Source organism: Momordica charantia (genome assembly GCF_013281855.1).
Source record: "Momordica charantia cultivar OHB3-1 chromosome 11 unlocalized genomic scaffold, Mcharantia_2.0 BLBB01000011.1, whole genome shotgun sequence".
NCBI lineage: Eukaryota > Viridiplantae > Streptophyta > Magnoliopsida > Cucurbitales > Cucurbitaceae > Momordica > Momordica charantia.
In genome coordinates, this window is record NW_028275159.1 from 14476002 (window position 1) to 14499412 (window position 23411).

At 33.0% G+C, this 23411-nt stretch overlaps 1 protein-coding gene and 1 pseudogene across 2 annotated transcripts in view; one reads left to right on the forward strand and one right to left on the reverse strand.

Annotated features, from left to right (window-relative positions):
- The window catches only part of MLH1 (MUTL-homolog 1), a 30362-nt gene extending 26549 nt beyond the window's left edge, over positions 1-3813 (reverse strand). The window contains exons 1-6 of one of the 2 annotated variants that reach the window (XM_022303314.2): positions 3436-3813; positions 2941-3113; positions 2683-2755; positions 2264-2398; positions 1901-2111; positions 702-850 (exon numbers count right to left, since the gene is read on the reverse strand). In XM_022303314.2, coding sequence (XP_022159006.1) covers positions 702-850; positions 1901-2111; positions 2264-2398; positions 2683-2755; positions 2941-3113; positions 3436-3702 — 1008 coding nt within the window. In that variant the 5' untranslated portion in view covers positions 3703-3813. Of the gene's footprint in view, positions 1-701; positions 851-1900; positions 2112-2263; positions 2399-2682; positions 2756-2874; positions 3114-3435 lie in introns of those variants that run through there. The other variant, XM_088119323.1, reaches the window with a different exon arrangement.
- Positions 3814-4880: 1067 nt separating this feature from the next.
- Positions 4881-6933, forward strand: LOC148208160 (protein FAR1-RELATED SEQUENCE 5-like; annotated as a pseudogene).
- Positions 6934-23411: the final 16478 nt, after the last annotated feature.

A 23411-nucleotide genomic window follows, 5' to 3' on the forward strand; every position in this document is an offset into this window, starting at 1 on the left:
TCATGCCCAACACATGTTAAACACTATAATATATTAATACTTATTGGATCTATCAAATGCTTTTTAGTTCAAATTGTTCAATAGACATGTTTCATAACTCGGGAATTAATTTAACAAATTGAATATGGATCCGATATTTAGGCATGTGTCCTGAATTCGTTAAGCACACCAAATTAAACATGTGTCGAACACTCAGGAACATATGACAAACAATTATTAGACACATAGAACTAAAAATATTCAAACTTTCATTCATTTATTTACTTCTAAAAATTGAGAGTGAAATACATTAGACTTGTTTTCTTTAACTTTTCCTTCTGATACAAAAAACAAAAATAAGAATATTACAAAAAATGTATCTTGTCATATTTATGTCCTGGGTTTTTAGAAATAACACGCCGCCACCATGTTGGTATATCCATGTCTTATATCCGTACTTCTTTGGCCACTTGACATAAGCGATATAGTCCCTTTATAACTTAGTTCTACTCTTGTCACTATTTGGAAAACTTTTTTGTATCTTCCCTAGTGAGGGTTCCCATTTGTTGTATAGTTCATTTAACCAATAAAATTGTCTTAAATTTCAGTTTTTCTTCATTTTGGAGCGCAAAAACTATGAGTACCTATAGCTTATATCAACCAAAAGAAATACCTGCCAACAAGAAAAGACTAGAAAGGATATCCTCAAGAAAAAAATTCACCTCTTTTTTGGTTGGATGAACATTCACATCAACATGCTCAGGTGGCAATATAATTGACATATATACAAAAGGTTTGGATGCTTTGGGCAAGGTTGCAGCATAAACAATTTCAACAGCTCTCTTTAAAGAACTACATTCTACCATTCTACCTGCAAAAGTTAAAATAAAAGGAAAATATGAAAATAATAATAACAAGGACCCTAGCAACTATGATCCATGATCTTCAAATGAAATTGGTAAAAACTACAAAACTGTCTCTAAATTACGAGTAGACCAAAAAATTTAAGCTCTTATAGGTTAATGTAAATATAATCTTTGTAGTTCATTCTTAATACTTCCTCTCTGCGTGGGCTTAGATATTAGCATTATTATGAGATCTAGGCAACTTGAAGATGAAGAATGCTCGTCTCGTTGATTAATTCTCAGGTACAGAGGCATTCATATGGAATAATTCTCCAAAGAAAACTCCCTAGTTCTGGCTAATGATAACCTATTTTGCAGCAGGAAATTAAATAGAACTACGGCTGTATTCACGATAGTACAATCTACTGACAGAAAACAAGACAATAATAGATTAATTAACAGAAGAAATATGGATATAATGCTGGAACCTGCTTGAATCTGCTTGATTCAATAAAAACAAAGAATAAAATTCATGAAAGTCAATAGAGATAAGGTAAGATATAGAAACCAAGAAGTTAGTTGTTCGCTAATATCTTATCTTATCTTATGTCAGAGGTCTTGATGTTAAGGGAGTAGGTGGGCGTGAGGTCATTATTTACAAACATTCTCATGTCATCCTTTGGAAGAGAATTTGGGTAGTTTCATAGGTTTTTAGTTAAGAGCTCATAGAAGGGGATGGTTTTTTTGTTTTTATTTTTTATTTTTTATTTTTTATTTTTTATTTTTTATTTTTTATTTTTTATTTTTTATTTTGAAAAGGAACAAAGTTTTTGTCAAAATAGTGAAAAATTTTCAAAGGCAACACTCCTTTAGGAGTATACAAAGATCCCCATATAACAAGAAAACAGAAATAATAGAAGAACAACCCCTCCTTGAAAAACTACAATAAAACATCCGCCATAGGTAAGAATTCACAAAGTGATTCTTTCACCCACAAAACTTTTTCAAGATACCCATAGTCCCTAGAGATACTACTCAACTGGAATCGCTTAACAGATAAGAAAAATATGCAATACCATTGATAAAAAGCACCATTGTGATCTTCTTTGCAACATAATTTGAGTTGGAGATTAGACCATCCATCTTGAAATCTGAACAGACTTCATCGTTTCCTGAAACTTCTATTTTCATAAGATTGCGAGCAACTGATGCACCATAAACTGTACGAATGGCATCCAGCCTTGAACTTGACACAACCGAGTGAACATCTGCTCTGGCAGCTCCATGCTGATACAATACAGTAACCAACATTTTGAGAAGTCCAACTCACATAGACATAGCACATTGTAAGTCAAAGCACATTGTAAGCCATCAAAACATCTGAGAAGACACTACAAAACTAATACAAACAAACAATGTTTACTAACTACTGAAACAACCTTTCTGCAAGAAAAGCTGGTGTTTGTATGATGAATGGCAAAACGACTAAGAAGATCCACAATCTTTGTATAATCATCAGACGAATTTTGTAGTGTCTTCCTTCTAGCAGTCATGTTATAGAACAGATTCTCAACCTGGAACCAGACATCCAAGAAAATTAAACTGCCAATTACAATGAATGATTATTGGATTTGAAACTTTCAAGTGTTCAAACAAAAGTGTCTTTGTACGAAATAAAGACAAATCTTGATCTCCTGATTCTGATTTAGCATGTATCATACCATACATAGGAATTGGATTACCCATCATGTCAGCCGAATTCCTTTAGTTAACTAAATAAATCATTGTCAACTCCAAATATTGCTGACTCTAGATATTGTTGTTTTACTACAGGAGTAGTCTAGACTGGTACGTTTACCGTTATTTGAGTTCCTTTTACAGCAGCACATGGCTTGGGCTCATGCTCCATCACTCCATCTCTATAGGATACTCTGTCCCATTATATCAGGAAACTCAGAAAGATTCTAGAAAAAAATTCACTCTATGAAAAACAAAGTGAATAATTTAACATAATTAATCTACATAACTAATATTTTTTCCCTACACTTACAACTCCCCGAGCAACCAAATATGAAAGACATGAGGTAGAGCCACAGCTTGCTTGTAGTATTTCTACCTGTAACCGTATAGTTGTCCTTTGGTAATGGTGGTGACTGTAACATGACCTACGTAAGTCATGCTCGCCAGCGCCTCTCCTCGAAATCCCATCGACTTTATGGACTGCAAATCCTCGAATTTGGACAACTTGGACGTCGTGTGTCTCTCGCACAAAATCGGCAAGTCTTCAAACTACGGAAAAACAAGCCAAAATTTGAGAAAATCAGAAAGTTAATGCAACAAAATTGCCAAGTTTCCTCGAATTATATTCACTACCACAGGGTTTCCTTATTCCCTATCTCCACAAAAATCGGGGAAAAAGAACCCTCATCTGATAGCATGGCTTTCACTCCTATAAACTTAAAGTAAATAACTCAAACCCACGCAATAATGAGACGAGACGATTACGAATGTAGATACTCAAGCATGACCTTCAAATTTCGGTTTGGTTCGTTTTCGTTTTTGATAAGCAAACAGTAAGTAGGAAAATGGAGTTGATTAAAGAAAAACAGACACGGATGCCATGGCCGTCGTCGGAAACTTGGATGAGTTTGAGGCCGCCGTCCTTGACAACTACGTTGATGGAGGTGGATTGGGCGTCAAGGCTGTTCTCGACGAGTTCTTTAATGGCGGACACAGGCCTTTGAATGACCTCTCCGGCAGCAATTCGATTGACGACGGACTCGTGGAGGCGGAGGATTTTGGGAGGTTCTTTACGAGGAAATTCTTCTTCACCATCTGTCTCCATGGGAACAATCTCGTCGTCCGCGTGCGTTTCCATCGGAGCTTATTGAAGGAAGTTGAGAGAGAATGATCCCTACTATGAGCTTCTACTTATGTAGAATTCCGAGAAAAGCCCGCCAAAAAAATGCTGCAAAATCTCGACGGGATAAGCCATAATATTCGAGATTTTTGGGCCGAGTAATAATTTGTTTTTGGAGAAAAACTTCGCTCCTACCGTTCCTCTCACGTGTCACGATGACATGCGTTGGTTATTCTTTTATTCTAATTAATTTATCAAATCTCGTAATTTTATCAAAATCTCATTTAATTTTTTTTAAAAGTGTTTTACGATTCATTCTACTGTTTTTCTCTCTCCTTACACTATTTCACCTCTTTCTTTTTATGATTTATTGGTATCCATTTTTTTCACTTATGTACCATATTTCATTTCTCTCCTCTTCGTCTGCTCTTTTCCAACCTAATGCAGCCTAAGTTTACAATATTTACATCTCCACAATTTAAAGGTATATATATATATTTTATTGTTTTTTCCTTTTTATTTTCACAGTTTTAAATGATTGTTAAGAAGTCGCTTAACAGATATCATTTTTCCCCTTTTTTTTACAGTTTCTTGTTCGTGGCCATTTTTGCAAAAAAATGTAATTGAATAAACTTTGGGACATTGGATTGAGCACACCACATATTTCTCTACTTTTGGTTAATTTCGAACAAGTAAGTTACTTTTGTAATGCTGTTAAAAGTTATATATATATATTTTTTGTTAATATTCTCGTTGTTGGGTTTTCATATTCTTAAGTGTGTTAATTTACCCTTAATTTTTAATTTCATCCAATAACAATTTATTACTTTTTATTTTTTCAATGTTAATCTAAATAATAAATGGATTTGTTGTTTTTTTCCTTCATTTCTTTAATCAAGTCATTGATTTGTTATATTTTTAAATATTTTTTGTGTACAGTGTGATGAATAGTAAGGGTTGTAGTTCTCAATTTTATGTTAAAGCTAGCTATTTCACATAATTTTGGTTCGTTGTTATTGCTTTTTGTTTATTTAATAAAATCATTTTTTTAACATATAAAATTATTTATATGTTAATGTATAGTGTTTTTCTAATTATTAGTTATATTTTATATGCATGAATTTTAATATGATTAGTTGAAGCCAGAGAGAACAACATAGAAGATACAAATTTACATGAGCAACTATTTAATAGGAATGGGGGCATTCCAGCCCAACATACTCCGGTGACTGGGTCGAGAAAATTATGAAGTTCATTTGGAAGAGCTAGTACCAATACTCAACTTGAAGTTGGAGAGCCAATTATTGGAATGGAGTATAGTTATATGGATGAAGCATATAAGTTTTATGTCAATTATAGAGGAAATGTTAGTTTTAATGTAAGGAAACAACATCGCAAAATGGAAAAAAAAAATGGAGAAATTTCAAGGACAACTTTTTGTTGCTCGAAGGAAGGGTTTCGCCATGTATACAAGCAAAGAGGAAATACTTTATATGTTTAACATAAAGTTGTCTCTTTCTTTTATGTTCAACATATTGAAATACTTTATATGTTCAACCAATTTCTAGGATTGGATGCAAAGCGCACATAACATGCTTACTTGGAAAGAATGATCAATATAAAGTTGTCTCTTTTAATAGAAATCACAATCATGACCTTGTTAGAAAACCGATGAAGCATATTTTAAAAGTCGATCAACAGGAGAATTTCCAATGCTCAAAAGGTTTTAGCTTATGATGCAGATTGATCAGAAATTTCATTTAAAGCGACCATGGAACTAATGAGTATGGAAGTTGGTGGTAGAGAACATTTGGGATTCTTGAATAAAGATTATAGAAATTATATACACAAAGAGCGAAAAGCGAGAATGGAAAAGGGAGAAGCTAGAGCATTATTGTAATATTTTCAAGAAAGACAAATGAGGAGTTCTTCTTTCTTTTATGCATTACAATTTGACAAAGATGACATGATCACTAATATGTTTTGGGCTGATGCACGATCTATTTGTGATTATGGCCTTTTTGGAGATGTTATTTGTTTTGACACATTTATCAAACAAATGAACTTAGACAACCATTTGCACCATTTTTTGGGGTGAATCATCATAAACAATCAGTGGTATTTTTGGTGCAGCTTTACTTTATGATGAAACTGGAAAGTATTTTAAATGGTTGTTTGAAACTTTTCTTAGTGCCATGTTCGGAAAGCAACCAAAGACAATTATTACAGATCAATCTAGCAATGGCTAAAGCAATATGTGATGTCTTTCCTAAAGCTCAACATCGACTATGTGTTTGGCATATTTTCCAGAATGTTGCTAAGAGTTTGAGTCATGTGTTTCATAGATCAAAAGAGTTCATTCACGACTTTAACAATTGTGTATATGATTTATGAAGATGAAGATGATTGTTGTTAGCATGACAACAAATGCTAGAAAAGTATAATCTTATAGATAATAAGTGGTTGAAAGATTTGTTTGAGTTGCGGGAAAAATGGGCAATAGTTTATGGGCGACATACTTTTACAGCTGACATGAAAAGCACACAACGAAGTGAAAGTATGAATAGTGTATTGAAGAAATATTTGAAGCCTAGTCATGACATTTTGTGTTTCCTTGAACATTATGAAAGGGTTTTAACATATCAAAGATATGAAGAATTCATTGCAGATTTCAAGATGAGTCAAACATCATCTGTGTTGTTGACAAATATGCAGAAATGTTACAGCATGGGGGAGAAATTTATATGCCACAGATGTTTAAATTGTTCCAAAAAGAGTATATGGATATTCTTAATTGTAATATCAACAAGGTTGGTAAGTGTGATGGTATAACAGAGTATAAAGTATCATTTCCTGGAATATCTATTCATTGGTTGGTCAAATGTGATGCTTCAACTCAGACAGTCACTTTGTAGTCGCATAAAATTCACTATCATGGGTATTTTATGTAGTCATGCGTTTAAGGTGCTTGATAAGAAGAATGTGAAAAGAATTCCTACTCCATACATTTTGAGAAGGTGGACAAAAGATGCAAGAGCTTCAAGCGGTTTTGGTAATCCAATATATGAGTTTAATGGAAATTTTAAAGATTCCAATGGAAAACGTTATAACCACTTATGTCGTAATTTTTGTCAAAGTACTTCACTAGCAGCAGAACATGAAAAGTTGTTTGGGTATGCTTGTGCAAATTTTATTCAATTGCTCAAAGATTTGGAGGAAATGAAGAAAAATATTTTTTATGGAAGATAATTGGCAATGAACCAGATTTAGTTTCGATTGGTAATAGTCCACACGTGGGAGAAACGAGTACTGGATATACCAATAATTGTGCTATTATCTATACTATATTAAAAAGGTAGGATGTAGGAAAAACATTTTTGGACACTTTTTCCGTTTACTAAATTTACAAATTTACAAATTGCGCCAGTAATATATTATTACAAATATTAAATTAATTATTAATTATTAATTATTAATTATCAATACTATAAATGCATGGAATATAAAAGGTTAGAATGCAAAAAGTTTTCCAACAACATAAAATTAATTTTTTCTTTAATTAAAATTCATACTAGAATTTCAAGAGTTTTAGAATTTGAAAAGTTTTTGTAACGTTTTATCCTCTACTACTATAAAAATAGGCTTTCTTCTACATGTTTTTCACAAGTTTCAATACTTTTTTATTCTTAGTTCCTTGAAACATCTCTCAAAGATAATTCAATCTTGAAAAAATCTAGAGATATTTGTGACATATTCATCAAGTTGTAAGAGAGGCATATGTTGAATCTACGTATCTCAAATACTAGGTTTGTGACATTACCATTCCACAATTTTACAAAGTTGAATAATAGTATCTGTCAAGTAATCTGAGCATATTTACTCTAAAAGATGAGTGTATAGTAAGTACTTGGACTTTTTTTGTTACTATTGTTATTTTTCTAATTAGTGTGTTTTTTATTTGGAATGTTTCTTTTTTTTAGCAATTTTATTTAGTTTAGGATTTGGATTTTTTTTTGTTACTAATGTTTTTTATTGTTTAGTGCATTTTTTTTATTTGGAATGTTTTTTTTGAGCAATTTTATTTAGAATATTTGTTTAAAATATAGATAATTACAAGCTCATGTTCTTATTGTTGAAAAAAAAAACAATCATAGAAGTCAATATATAAAGAAAATGTTTAATTAATAAATTAATTATAAACAATAATTTGTATAGAATCGTAAAAGGTGGAATATAAAACTTTTGGTCATTTTATTTTCTAATAATAATTTGAAGAATTTTTTTTAATAATTTTAATTATAATATAAAATTAAATCAATAAAATAATTTATATTTAGCTAAAAAATTCAACATATATAACAAAATGTCAGCCTTAAACAAATATTTAATAAACAAACAAAATATTAAAAAAATAAAATAAAGGACCAAATAATTCAAAAATAAAAATATTAAAATACTTACTTACTTTTTTATTAATATATAATTTTTTCCTTTACTTTTAATTTATTTATTTACAAAATATATCATTAACAATTAATTATAAATAGTATATTTAAAAAATAATTATAAATAATACATTTTATTATTAGTAATTAGCTGTCAATAATAATAAATATATATAAAAATTAATCTTAATTATTTTTTAAAATAATTATACTTAAAATATTTTACGTGAAATTATATAAAATTTAAGTTACCTTATAATTAAAAAAAATTTATACGTGCATTGCACGTGGTAATACACTAGTACAAGTAAGTGGAGTGAGGAGAAAGCCTACGGTTGGTCATCCTCGTAACCGGTTGAAAGATCTACTTGAAAAGAGAATATGCAAAAAAAAAAAAAACAAAAAAGAGAGTGAAGTCAAACAAAGTATCTTCATCAAATCAATTAACACTTACACAGATATAATATCAAACACAAGATCCTCAAATATATTTAATTCTTTTAATGATTTTTTTTTGTTTTTTCGTTTAGGAAAACAGTCAAACTACTATGGAGAAAGATACAAAAAGGGAGATCATAAATATTAGTAAAAATCTTGATACATCTTTAGAGGTAAAAAAAGAAACATCCATAGGTCAAAATTTCTTGTTATTAGGAGACTGATGTGTGTGCAAAAAATTTGTTGCCGATTTTAAGCCAACAAGCAACATCTATAAATAAAAATGTTGGCACGTGCATTGATTGGCAAAATAATATGTCATTCACTAAATTACTTAAGGTAAATTGTACATTCAAATTAGTTTAGTTTATATGTTTAATGAATATTTGTTAATATTTCATATTATATTATTGTTTTGTAGGCAACTTTACTACAGGGCAATAAAACTCCGACCAACAATCATGAGGTTGAAAATTAGAGTGTTAGTTTGACTTGATCAAACTTATTTTGTAATATTTTGAGTGAAAGAAATAGATAGAATTATCTTTAGTCATATAATATATTTTTTGTTGAATGTAGTATAAAATTATAAACATTGATTGTTTTCTATAATTCAATTTTGATTTATCTTTTGTTAATGAATTAGTAAGAAATATTTTAATTTAAAGGGTGAGGAAAAAAGACAAAAGAAAGAGAAAAAGAAAAAAAAAAGTTAAAAAAAGTTTAACTTTTATCTTTTTTATGCTATTAAACCATGTGAATACAATGTGACATGTAAGTGATAGTTGCATTTTGTTGTTGAGATAGGGTGTTAGTTTTTCCATAATTTTGGGCATTCATCTTGTTTCAATTTTTCCCAATCTACTAATTTTTTATTGTTGACTAATAAGAAAACTTCCTTTCAATTTTCAGTAGATGTAGGCTAAATTGGTTGAACCATATTAATTTGTGTCTTGATATCTAATTTATTATCTCTTGTGTAAATTTTCTTGATATCTTACACTTACGATAATTGAACTGTTAATATGTGATGGTGGTCATTTGAAGCTAAAGGGAAAGAAGAAAAAAAATTTGCAACTTTAATCCAATGTTTCAAAACTTCCTCAATTACATCCCTTTGCAAAAATGGTTATGACAAAAAACTACAGAAGCCCCATTTAAATTAGAAGACTATGAGATGCGAAGCAAAATAATAGAATAGATAAAAAAACGATATAATGTTAAGCGACTTTTCGACGACTTTTTGGCAATCATTTAAAACTATGAAAATTAAAAATCAATATATACATATGTGTGTTTGTAACTTTAAATTGTGGATATGTATTTTTATACTATAAACATAAGCTACATTAGTTTAGAAAAAAAAACGAAGAAGAGAGAAAAGAAAGACGTTAGAGTGATGCATAAGTTGAGAAAAAAATGGGTACCAATAAGTGAGAAAAAGAGGAGGTGAGATGATGTAGGGAGAGAGAAAAATGAGAGAATTAATCATCAGACATTTTTAAAAAGACTAAAAAGAGATTTTGATGAGATTATGAGTTTTGATAAAATAATTAAAATAAAAGAATAGCTAACACTTGTCATTTTACTATAGGACCAAGTGAGGGTAAGGAGCACAATGCTTCTGAACGGTGAGGAGGAAAGTTTTCTCCATAATTTTCTACGAGGCTACCTCGATTTTTGTCCACTTTTAAGTTTTGGAACTTGGACCAATTAACTTAAAAAAGTTTAGGTTTTACCTAAAATTAGAAATCTCACTTTTTCAACCTAAGATACCTTTTGAGAGAATATCTTCAGAGGGCTGTTTTAAAAATTTATTTACACAAATGTTTAAATTTTTTTTATTTTACACTTTTGGATTTCTGTAGGTAGGATTTTATTTTAATTTCGAATTTACCCATATTTATTGCATTTACATTTATTATAGTTATTTGCTTTTTTGAAATATAAAAGATTTAATTCCATAAATTAATATCACAATCCTTTAATTATTATGAGCTCCATATTAATTTTCAATTCAAATCCCTTAATTCACTCCTTCAAATCCTTCAAAAAGATTGATTTTCTTTATTTACCAATATTATTAATTAAAAAAATATCCAAATCTTAATTATTGTTGGTACAACATACGTCTTCTCATGATCTTCATTTATGCTGATTTCTGCTATTGGTACAGTTTTTTCATTCATACATGTTTGTTCATTCACATCCTACTGCTACGGTCCTTCTTTATACCCGTTCTTTGGGTTTTAGTTTTTTATTTGATTGCTTCAATATTTCAGGTTGGTATAGTTGCTTTAATACCCATATTGTTTGAATTTTTTCCACTGCCGTTCACATTTTTTATTGTGTTTTTGTTTTAATGAAATCACTTTTCTGATTACAATTTAGTTCTTTCTTTTGTGTTCGAGGTCCAAATGTCTAACTATTTTTTTTGTGTGTTATTTATCCTTTAACAGAAGATAATTAACGGGAAGCACGTATTGATTGACGTCAATATTGAAAGGAGAATAAAATCACAGTTTATCTATACATTGAAGGAAATATGGGTATGAATGAATGTTATTTTCTTGTTTTAAATTACAGTTTAGCTATCTATATATGGGTATAAATTATGATCACGTTGTTTCGTTATTATAAAATATAATATTGAAATCTACTATTAAACACCTTTTAAGTAAGATACAATATATACCCACGTAAGTAAATGTATTTTTATAAATGTCATGTAGGTAGTAATTCTATTATCATGCGCATGTTTCATAGTGGATTTTGGAACGACAGAGATAATTACGTGGAATACAAAGTGTCAGAACTAATTATACATCAAAAAATATCATATGCCAATTTGATGAAAGAGATAATGGAAGAACTGAGATTAGTAGGTAGTTCTGATTATCCTAATGTCTTTTCATGCATTGGAACCACTCGGTTTATTAAGAAGGACATGAAAATATTAGATGACAAGGATGTGTATTGGTTACACAACGTCACTTTTAATGGTGCTGTCCAATGTTGTAGTTTAGTCGTCGATTGTAGAAATTGTCTTTCTAACGTATTAGATCGCATGCCTATTAATATTTCAAGTTCAATAGACAATGGTATACCATCAATTGGTCAATTTCATCACTCGATTGATGTTGCCAATATTTCAGCGAATTTCCACATTGAAGTGAATGACAAGTTTTGTGGAAACCGTAATTTACAGAATGCGTTGCGATCTATGGCTATAAGAGATAATTTTCAATTTAGGACTATCAAATCAAATCGTTATGTAGCTTTATGGACAACTACCAGTGATTTTTTCATGCTTCCAATTTTGGAGACCAAATAAGAGAGATTTGGATAGTAAAGAAATTTGTACAAGAACATACATGTTCTCTTGAAATAGTTCTTAACGATCATAGGCAAGCAACTTTTTCTGTTATCAAGGAGTTTATTAAGGATAGAATTAACATCTTCGGCACAGATTTGCTTAGTGTTAAAGATGTTATATCCCATGTGCGAGAACTCGGTACTAGTATCAATTATCACAAAGTCTGGCGTGCAAAAGAATATGCAATTAAAGAAATTAGGGGATCTCCTGAGGAGTCTTACGCATTAATTCTTTCGTTTTGTCATATGATTAAGATGAAAAATCCAGGTATGATTCTATTCACGTATTTACAATATGTATCCCCATTAGAGTAATATAATATATAATCTATTATTTACATAATGTTGTAGGTTCAGTTTGTGATTTTAAAGTTGACAATCATGGAAGGTTTCAATACCTTTTTATGGCTTTATCGTCTTCGATCGATGGTTGGGAATATTGTCGACCTGTTATTTCAGTTGATTGAACTTCAATGAAGAATAAGTACGGTGACACTTTGTTATCAGCTTGCACTTAGACGCAAATGATCAGATATTCCCTTTGGCATTTTGTGTTGTCGATTCTGAGAACGACACTTCATGGGTTTGGTTTTTTGAACATCTAAAACCATGTATAGGTGTTCGCCAAAACCTTGTAATTGTCTCAAATCGGCACAAGAGTATAGTCAAATCAGTTGAGAAGGTTTTCACTACTGCTTTCCACTGCATATGCGCGTACCACCTCTTCAAGAATTTGAAGTTGAAGTACAAGGAAAAAATTTCTGATAAATTATTCTTCCGATGTGCCAAAGCATATAACATTGAGGATTTTGAACATAACATGCGCCTTTTAGATTCTACTGTACGAGGCTTACGCGAGGAGTTGTCAGGCATAGGTTTCTCTAAATGGTCGTGTGCTTATTCTCGTTCGTCAAGATACAATTTTATGACAACCAACATTTCAGAAAGTCTAAATGCTGCCATGAAAGATGCAAGATAATTACCAATTACTTCCATGTTAGAAGTTGTGTGGATGATGTTGCAGAGGTGGTTCTATGAGTGTAAGAACGATGTTGATTTTCAAATTACTGAATTCACGAAAGTGCTGAGAGTAACTTAAGAGAACAAATTTCAGCTTTTCGTATAATGCAAGTAAGTTTTCATAAGCATCAATACCTTAAATTTATTAATACCCATGATTTATTAGTAAATGTTTTCATTTTAATTAATTTAGTTGTGGTATATGTTTGGACTCTTAAATAATAAAAAACTGATGTTTGTTCTCTTTCTAGGTTTATGCTGTCAATAACGATATTTATCAGGTAATTGATAACCATAGACAGTTTGAGGTAATACTTAAAAAAATAAGCTATTCTTGTCGTCAGTGGGATATTGTTAAAATACCTTGTTCACATGCATGTGCTGTACTGACTTAGAAGCATTTACCTACTAAAGGTTACGTCTCCTCGTACTATTCCAACAACTATTTACGTTCCACGTATAGTGAAAGTATAGACCCGTTAGGTCACCGGGGGAGTTCATAATTAATAATATCAATAATATTAATTAATTATTAACTATTAATCATATTAATAATTAATAAATTTTAATTAATAATTATTAATCTAATTAATAATTAATTAATTAAATATAAATACTAAATAATTAACAATTAATTATTTAACATTTAATTAAATATCTCATATTTAATTAAACCATATTCTCTCTTGTATAACCTATAGATTTAATGTACATCTTATGTGCATTAATTTTTAACCTATAGTTTTAATATGAATCATATTCATATTTATTTTATTTGAACCTTATTCAAATGATTTCTCTCATAATATATAGTTTCAAGTTAGAATTAACTATATATTATAATGTATCAATATACATTGTTGGGTACTCTGTCCTAAAACTCGTAGTTTGTAAACAGTGAACATTAATGTGAGGTTATTCAGACAAATGTTGTTAAATGAAAGTGAATTTGTTTTTTAATAAATCTAATAAACTACAAACCTTTGGCTAATATAATGAGTACTTGGACTTTATGTGGAGACATAAACTGGATCAAGTTCAAGTAAATAGCCTAAACAGTCTATAGTACATGGATCAAGTTGGGTACTTTTTCCTAGAGACACTATTGAATACGACTCGCTTTATGATTGTTACAAATGTTGTAAGGTGTCATAAACGAAGTGATCCTGATTCGTTCGTGTAGAAACATGTGAGCGGGGGTGTTCTACACAATGAGATTGTGTAAGACTGACCCTGAAATAATCACTATTACGTATTAACACCATTTACGGATATGACCTAAATAACTTGATCTAAATCCTGAGTCATCTGTGAATTGCTATTTATTCAGGATTTTCCCTTGATCATAGGTGAGAGTAAGCTCATCAGCGGCTGCTCAATATGCGTCCCATTTCAGGGATAAGACTGGGTAGATAGTTGGGGACATAGAATTAGCAAGACGGAATTCACTCTTACCCGATTTAGGGATAGTAGAGAGGTTGTTCCCTTAAGGGCTGATCCCGGGTCTTGAACAAGGGGCCCCATCCTCTCACTGGTCCGAGAGGAATTAGATTTAGTGATTTGATCCTAAATCAATTGTTCATTAGAGGGATAGTGGTACTTAAGGAGAAAAGATGTAACTCAGGAGTAAAACGGTTTTTTTTGACCTAGCTGAGGTTACGAACGGCCTGTGAAGGATCAACTTACCGATGACATTTATATCGAATGGACACAAATATATCTACAGTGAGGGGAGTGCATCTACAGGCTATAGTGGACATTCCTGTTAGTTAACGAATGCTAATTAACTAAGTTAAAGAGTTTGACCGGTTAGTCTCGAATCGTTGGAGCCCATGATCTGTAGGTCCAACGGGTCTCCATGCTAGCTCATAAAGGATAAAATTGATGAACTAGGTGAAGCAAGAATTTGAAGTGTTCAAATTCGGTTTTTAAGGGAATATTGTATTTTATATGAGATATAATATATAATCTAATTGACATTTAACTATTATGGAGAGTATGACTTATTTAAATTAGTTTTAAATAAGTTCAAAGCATGAAAAAGAGTTGTAATTTGATTAATGTGATTAATCAAGCTTAGGTGTCAAAGACTAATTAATATGAGATATTTATTTGGCTTGGTTTTTGTTTTAATAGAAAATTGATATTTCAATTTTTGTTTTTATAAAAATTAGTTTTATCAAAGTTGGATTTTCCCACTAACTAATGGTTTTTGAAGTGTTTCTTCAAGGCAATGACACCTATCTTTTACATGCTAGTGGAGTTTGAAGTGGAAGACATGTAAGACATGTCTTTGCATACATTTGGTCTTTATATAGGTGAAGTTGAAGATCACTTGGATAAGGCTAATGCTTACTTGCATAAGTGCAGAATTTTTCCACTCAAATTTCTATTGTCTTCTCCTAATCATTAGTGTTTTCCCTTTGTTTTCACTCAAAATTCGGTCCCACAACCGTGTTCATCAACCTGAGGATAGCACGGATTTGTCGTTGGTGGTCCCATTGAGTTAGGAGAAGAAGTTATAATGGAGGTCTTCAAAGGTATAAAGTTAATCTTTTTCTCTTTACCTTTTTCATCATTTTTCCAAGCATGCTTGTTTTAGTTAAATTGCTTCATTAAGTGTATTATGATCCTTAGCTTCCTCTGTGCATGTCTAAGAGTTCCATCATGTGGTATCAGAGCATGCTTTTTACACTTATTTAGCTTGGTGGGGTTTAATTCATAAGATGAATTGTTGCATGTACTACAACGGTTTCTGTTTTGCCATCCCTTCTTTTAGCTTGCTTTTGGTTATTTAATTATTGTAATTAAGCCCTCGTTTTGGGCCTTGTTGTGCTTGATCGAGTTTGTAATTTACTTGAGTCATTTAGAGTTAATCAGAGGTTGTAAACGAAGCCGGTTCAAGCTCAAAAGCATGCTGTCTTTTCCGTTACTGCTACTGTTTTTTGAATTTCCAGCACTTAATTTCACCTTTTGGAGGCCGATTCGAGCACCGTGGAAGGCGGTTTGGGCGGTTCAAGGCTACTTCAAGCTTATTAATGTAATAGCTTAGTTTGTGTGTGCTTGGGATGCCAAAATCAACCATTTTTAGTAGTTGTTCAATTATTTATGCATGTTTGATGTATGTTTTAATTGAAGATTAAATCCTTTATGCATAAAGTATGTCATATAGATTTAAAACCCCACCATAGGATAAGCATGGTTGCATTTATGTTTGAGTTATAATGTATGTGAATGCATGAAATTAATTTCATAAATTAGATATAAATGTTATATTAGTTTATGACTTTAATTAGTGAATGCATGAAATTAATTTCATAAATTAGATATAAATGTTATATTAGTTTATGACTTTAATTAGTGAATGCATGAAATTAATATCATAAATTAGATATAAATGTTATTAGTTTATGACTTTACTAAGTGGATGCTTGTTTTAGATTTATGTCAATCATATAATTGTTATGTCTATATTTTATAAGTGTTATAAAATAACTTAGACTTTTATAATCTATAACAAAGATAAACTTGAATGCTCACCTAGGGTTAACCGGTGCAAAGCAATTCGTTCCGTTTAATAGTTAAAATAGGGCGATAACTTATAAAACAAAAGTTGTTTACTCACCCGGTGAGATCTTGTCTAAGGTTGGGGTACTTAAGTTGACGGTTTACGGAACACCTCCTACCTGGAGATCAAACTGACGTCTGAGTCAATAACCCTAGTTTTATGAGCATGCATGAGAAATGTGAGGTAATAAAATTGGTTTATCACCTAGACATCGTAGGTTAATCCCAGTATAAGAGTTATACTGGGAAAATCACCTAGACTTAGGTTGTATATAATTAGCCGGTATATAGCTTAATAATTACCCAATTTTTATAATAGAACACTTTAGTGGGAGATTAATAGTGTATGAGATACATTATTTATAGCTCTCACGTTCCTAAGAGTTCACACCGTGAGATTCATGCTCGGCTTCGAGTTGCTATTTGGGCAACCTCCCTTCGGAAAGTATTTGCATGGGTCAATAACAAGGTGAATAGGGGAAGTAATTCATAGTAAGTGGGTGAAGGGTGTGTGTCAACACGTCCCACAGTCTCTTCCATTAGGCCACACCGTGAGATTCTTATGTTGCACCTGCTTGGTGTTTATAAGCGCCTATCCCTTCGGAGGGTTGTAACATAGGATTCAGAACACCGTGAACTCCAGAAATGGATAGGGTTACTTAGGTCCGTTTTCAGCAATTGTCTCTCCTTCGAGGGCTTGTTTGATTCCGATCTCTGTAATTCGAAAATGGCGGGTCTACACTTACAAGACTTGCTACGTGTTAGTAAGTTCTTGACCAAATTAACGATAAGTAAGTACTATAGAGATAAGAGTTACTCCAGAAGGCTTACTGAACTATCCGTTGTCGAATTATGCACTCAAGGTATGGACTGGGAACTTCTTTACATCCTTCAAGGAATAAAACCTCGCACCTTTGAAGAGTTAGCAACTCGTGCTCACGATATGGAGTTAAGCATTGCTAGTCGAGGAAGTAAGAATTTCTTAGTGCCGGACTTAGAGAAAGAAATAAAAGTGTTGAGAGAACTCCAAATGAATCTTTTGGTGTAAACACAACCTTTCCTAAGTTGTCTTCAAGAATAAAAGAAAAGAGAATTGGGAAGCAACAAGGAAATAAGAAAAGACGGCTAAGCATGAAGAAAAGCAAGAAAAGGTCTATCCTTTACCTAATTTCGACATCCCTTATATGTTGGAACAATTACTGGAAATACGATTGATTATACTTTGAGAGTGTATACAACCAGAAGAAATGGGTAAAGTTTAATCCAAAATATTACAAGTACTACCGAGTTATCAGTCATCTAGTGGAAAAATGTTTTGTCCTAAAAGAGCGTATCCTAAATTTAGCTAAATAAGGAAAGATTGAGCTGGATTTCAATGAAATAGCTCAATCAAATCACGCAGCAGCAACAACAAATATAAACAGCCAAACACCTAAAAGTCTATTCTATAATAAGGGGATAGACTTGATCCAATTTGGAACATTGAAGCCTATATATGTTCACTCTCTATGGAAAACTTCAAAAAATACCATTAAAGATGTTGTCAAATCCATCAATTATGGAGAGGAAGACTGGGCTATTGTGACTCGTCGGAAGAAACAAAAACAAAGTTTTGCTCAGAAGAAGTCACATATGCTCAACAAAGAGCATGGGCACCAAGGAAAGAAGGATTCAAGGAAGCCTAAATCAGAGAGAAAAGAAAATAAAGACTCCTTTCGACCTCAGATATCAGCGACCTTAAAAGAACTTTGCCCAAAAAATTCTTCTACATAAAAAAGAAGAAAGAAAATCTTGCAAGTCAACATTACATAAATGTGGAAGAAGTTGATGACTCCAAAGTAATTGAGAAAAAGACTTCTATCTTCGATCGCATCAAGCCTTCAGCTACTCGACCTTCAGTCTTTCAGAGGATGAGTATGGCCAATGCAAAAGAAGAAAGTCAATGTGTTACATCCATCCCCACTCGATCTTCAGTCTTTCAAAGGCTAAGCATCTCCACGTCAAAGAAAAATCAATCTTCGAAATCCGTTTTTGATCGTCTCGAAGTGTCAAGCGATCAATATGAAAGAATGATGAAGACTGTGGAAGCAAAATCGTCCGATGAAGTGAATGATGACAATAAAATTCACAGCATTATTCCTTCACGTATGAAGAGAAAATTCTCCCTTCTCATAAATACAGAAGGTTCCTTAAAAGTAACAAAAGCTCTTCATCTTAATCGATACTAAAAATAGAGGATATGGAAGTGATGAAAATAAGAGCATTTGAAATATAACACTCCTTATTGTAAGAGTCTAAGCTACATGATACTCCTGGTCCGCATGAGTTAAAAAAGGTGAACGACCTAAAAAAAAGTAAAAAAAAAAAAAAATCTTGTACTTGAACTACGTTATGACTTGATCTTTTTTTATTGAAGGATACGTAAGCAGCTTAAAGAAAACTTTAAGTTCAGTCCAAGTTAAAAAAAAAAAAAGCAAGGCCACAATGATGCTGCAAGACGTATATGTACAACCTTACCAAGAATGACGACACAACGCTCAACCCTATTAAAGGCTAGCTCTGCAACAAAGTGGAGGATGATCATTGGGGGCATAAACCATCAAATTGGGTTTTATTCCCCATGATAAGTGTCATCCTCCAAATTGGATATGCACATGATGATCATTGGCGAATATATTGCAAACTTGATAGTTGATGAAGATATTGCAGCCGCTTGATCGTTGGTTAAGAAAAATTACAGCCAATTGATCATGAATGAAGAAGTTGCAGTCATTAGATCGTTTGCAAAGAATTTGCTGTCGCTCGATTGTTGGCGAAGAAGTTGCAGTCACTTGATCGTTCGCAAGAATTTGCAGCTGCTTGATAATTGGCGAGTATATTGCAAACTTGATAGTTAGCAAAGATATTGCATCCGCTTCATCGTTGGTCAAGAAAAAAATTGCAGCCAATTGATCATTAACCAAGAAGGTGCATTCATTTGATCGTTTGAAAAGAATTTGCAGCCGCTCGATCGCTGGCGAAGATATTGTAGCCGCTTGATCATTGACGAGGAAGTTACAGTCACTTGATCGTTCGCGAAGAATTTGCAACTGCTTGATCATTGGCGAATATATTGCAAACTTGATAACTGGCGAAGATATTGCAGCCGCTTGATTGTTGGTTAAGAAGAATTGCAGCCAATTGATCATTAACGAAGAAGGTGTAGTCATTTGATCGTTTGCAAAGAATTTGCAGCCGCTCGATCGTTGGCGAAGAAGTTGCAGTCCCTTGATCGTTCGCCAGAATTTGTAGCTGCTTGATCATTGGCGAGTATATTGCAAACTTGATATTTGGCGAAGATATTGCAGCCGCTTGATCGTTGGTTAAAAAAAATTGCAGTCAATTGATCATTAACGAAGAATGTGCAATCATTTGATCGTTTGCAAAGAATTTGCAGCCGCTTGATCGTTGGCAAAGATATTGTAGCCGCTTGATGGTTGACGAGGAAGTTATAGTCACTAGATCGTTCGCGAAGCATTTTCAGCTGCTTGACCATTGGCGAATATATTGCAAGTTTGATAGATGGCTAAGAAGTTGCAGCCACTTGATGGTTGGCGAAGACGTTGGAAGGTGGCCATAAGAATTACAGATAAAAGTGATCATTGTTTGTATAGGAACACCTTAACCGATCGAAAAGGTGTTAAACCTATACAGCAAAAATGTCGCTGCAAGGCAGATAGATGTGGACACTGCAGAGTTAGGAACACCTTAACCGATCGAAAATGTGTTAACCTATACAGCAAAAATGTCCCTGCAAGGCAGATGGATGTGAACACTGCTTGTATAGGAACACCTTAACCGGTCGAAAAGATGTTAACCTATACAGCAAAGATGTTGCTGCAAGGCATATAGATGTGGACACTGTTGGTATAGGAATACCTCAACCGATCGAAAAGGTGTTAACCTACCCAGCAAAGCAGTCACTACAAGGCAGATGGAAATGATCATTGCTGGTATAGGAACACCTTAACCGATCGAAAAGGTATTAACCTACTCCGCAAATATGTCACTACAAGATAGATAAGAATGACTATTGTAGGTATAGGAGCACCTCAACCAATCGAAAATGTGTTAACTTACTCAGCAAATATGTCACTTCAAGATAGATAACAATGACTATTGTAGGTATAGGAGCACCTCAACCAATCGAAAATGTGTTAACTTACTCAGCAAATATGTCACTTCAAGATAGATAACAATGACTATTGCTGGAATAGGAACACATTAACTGATCGAAAAGGTGTTAACCCACTCAGCAAAGATGTCACGCTAAGGCAGATGGATGTCAGCATTGCTAGTATAGAGGAGTGACTACTACTGGTACAGGAACACCTTAACCGATCAAAAAGATGTTAACCTACTCAACAAAGATGTCACGCTAAGGTAGATGGACGTGAGCATTGCTATTATAGGGCGTGACTACTGTTGGTATAGGAACACCTTAACCGATCGCATTGCTAGTATAGGGCGTGACTACAGCTGTATAGGAACAACTTAACCGATCTTAAAGGCATTAACCTACCCAGCACTCACATGCTTCCTAGTAAAGCAACTAGGAGGTCACCCAACCTAAGATTGCTCCAAGCCAAGCACGCTTAACTTTGGAGTTTTTACGATTGAGCCACCGAAAAGGAAGGTGCACCTTGTTGGTATAGGTAGTGACTATCAATTCTTTTTAACCCTTTATTGACCATTCTTCAATAATCTCAGGATCCCTCTCATTCGGATGTGGTATCGATTCATTCATGTACCCCTCCTCTCGGGCGTCACATGCCCACCAGCTTCCGCCTTGGTTCGTCCCCGAACCACAACTTACTGGGAGAGGTTCCGCTCTGATACCATCTGTAACGCCCCAAGCCCAGGATTCGGAATCCGGTTTCGGCACCTCTCTGCCCCGGCATTCCCCTGCGACCTGGTTGCGCCACCGTCAAGTTCTAAGCCAGTTTCAACAAGTGCCATGATTATCCTAAAAGAGTCTTTCGATGAAACTGGAGAGAAAGTCTCTTTATAATCAATTCCTTCCTTTTGAGTAAAACCTTTAGCTACAAGACGTGCTTTATACCTTTCCACATTGCCTTTTGCATCCCTTTTGTTTTTGAAAATCCACTTACAACCAATAGGTTTTGCACCTTCTGGCAATGGGACAAGTTCCCAAACTTTATTGTCTTGCATAGATTTATACTCTTCATTCATGGCTTCGATCCACTTTTGAGAATTTAAATCCTACATGGTTTGACGAAAGTTGATTGGATCATTTTCCCTCATTCCACTAATATCTTCATGTTCTTGGAGAAAGACAATGAAATCATCTGGTATAACTCTTCTCCTTTCTCTAGTGGACCGCCTTAAGGATATTTGTTCTTGAGGAACAATCATTTCATTATGAATTAGGGTTTGTTCAACATCGTTTGGTTGAGGAGCTTGATATGCTTCTTGAGATCTGTACACTGTCAAAAGCAATAGTAGGAATGCTAATTGATTTCTTCTCATAAAAAACAATGTCTTTGACTTTATTTCTCTCTCCAAACTCAACATTCTAAAAAAAAGATTGTTGTTCCCGTTTCAAAAATTTTCTTAAATGTGAGATCATAAAATTTATACCCCTTTGATCGCTCAGCATAGCCAATAAAGTAGCTACTAATTGTTTTGGATTCTAGCTTCTTTTCATGTGGCCTATAAGGCATAGCCTGAGCTAGCCATCCCCAAACATGAAAATGTTTTAGACTAGGTTTCTTTCCAGTCTAAAGCTTATAAGACATCTTAGCAACTAATTTACTTGGTACTCTATTAATAATATAAGCTGTTGTTTTGAGTGCTCCTCCCAGAGTGACTCTGGTAAAGTATAATGATTAACCATACTCATTACCATATCTTTAAGAGTACAGTTTCATCTTCAACTACACCGTTCATACTCAGAGAACCTAGTAAGGTGTACTATGGGACAATTGCACATTCCTCCAAGTATCGAACAAACGGTCCAAGACGTTGTTCACCTGAACCACCATATTTACCATAATATTCACCACCACGGTCAGATCGAACACTCTTGATTGATTTGTTAAGTTGTTTCTCAACTTCAGCCTTAAATGTTTAGAACACGTCTAAAGACTGTGATTTATCATAAATTAAAAATAGGTACCCATATCTAAAGTAATCGTCTATGAATGATATGAAGTATTGCTGACCATTCTAAGAAGCCATAGGAAATCGCCCACAAATATCAGTATGAATTAATTCTGAACGTCAGTAGCTCTGTTGGAATCTACATTCTTTATTTTGGTCTGTTTCAATTAATACAAACTTCAAAGTCTGTAAAGTCAAGGGAGCAAAATACCATCAGACACAAGACACTCAACTCTGGATTTTGAGATGTGTCCCAAATGTTTGTGCCATAAAAATGCCGAATTTTCTTGACTTATTTTGCGTTTTGGACCACATGATTCCAAATGTAATGGTTCATTTTAGGATGCAATTGTGTCAAGCATATATAAATTATCAAGGGCATTAAGATAACCAGTTCCAATAATATTTGAACTTAAAAAAAAAAGTAAACATATTGTTTCCAAAGGAACAGAAAAAACAAAATTTGTCCAACAAGAAAACTGAAATCAAATTCCACCTAAAAGATGGAACAACAAAAGTGTCTTTCAAATCCAAATAACCAGTAGATAATAATAATCTAAAATGCTCGATTGCCTCTACTGCTACCAAATTCCTTCACCCACGAAGATGTGTCTTTCAACATCAGTTGGCTTTGGGTAATTCAGGCAACACTGCATAGAAACACTAATGTGAGTAGTTGCACCAGAGTCTAACCACCATGTGTTTCTAGGTACTAAAGTC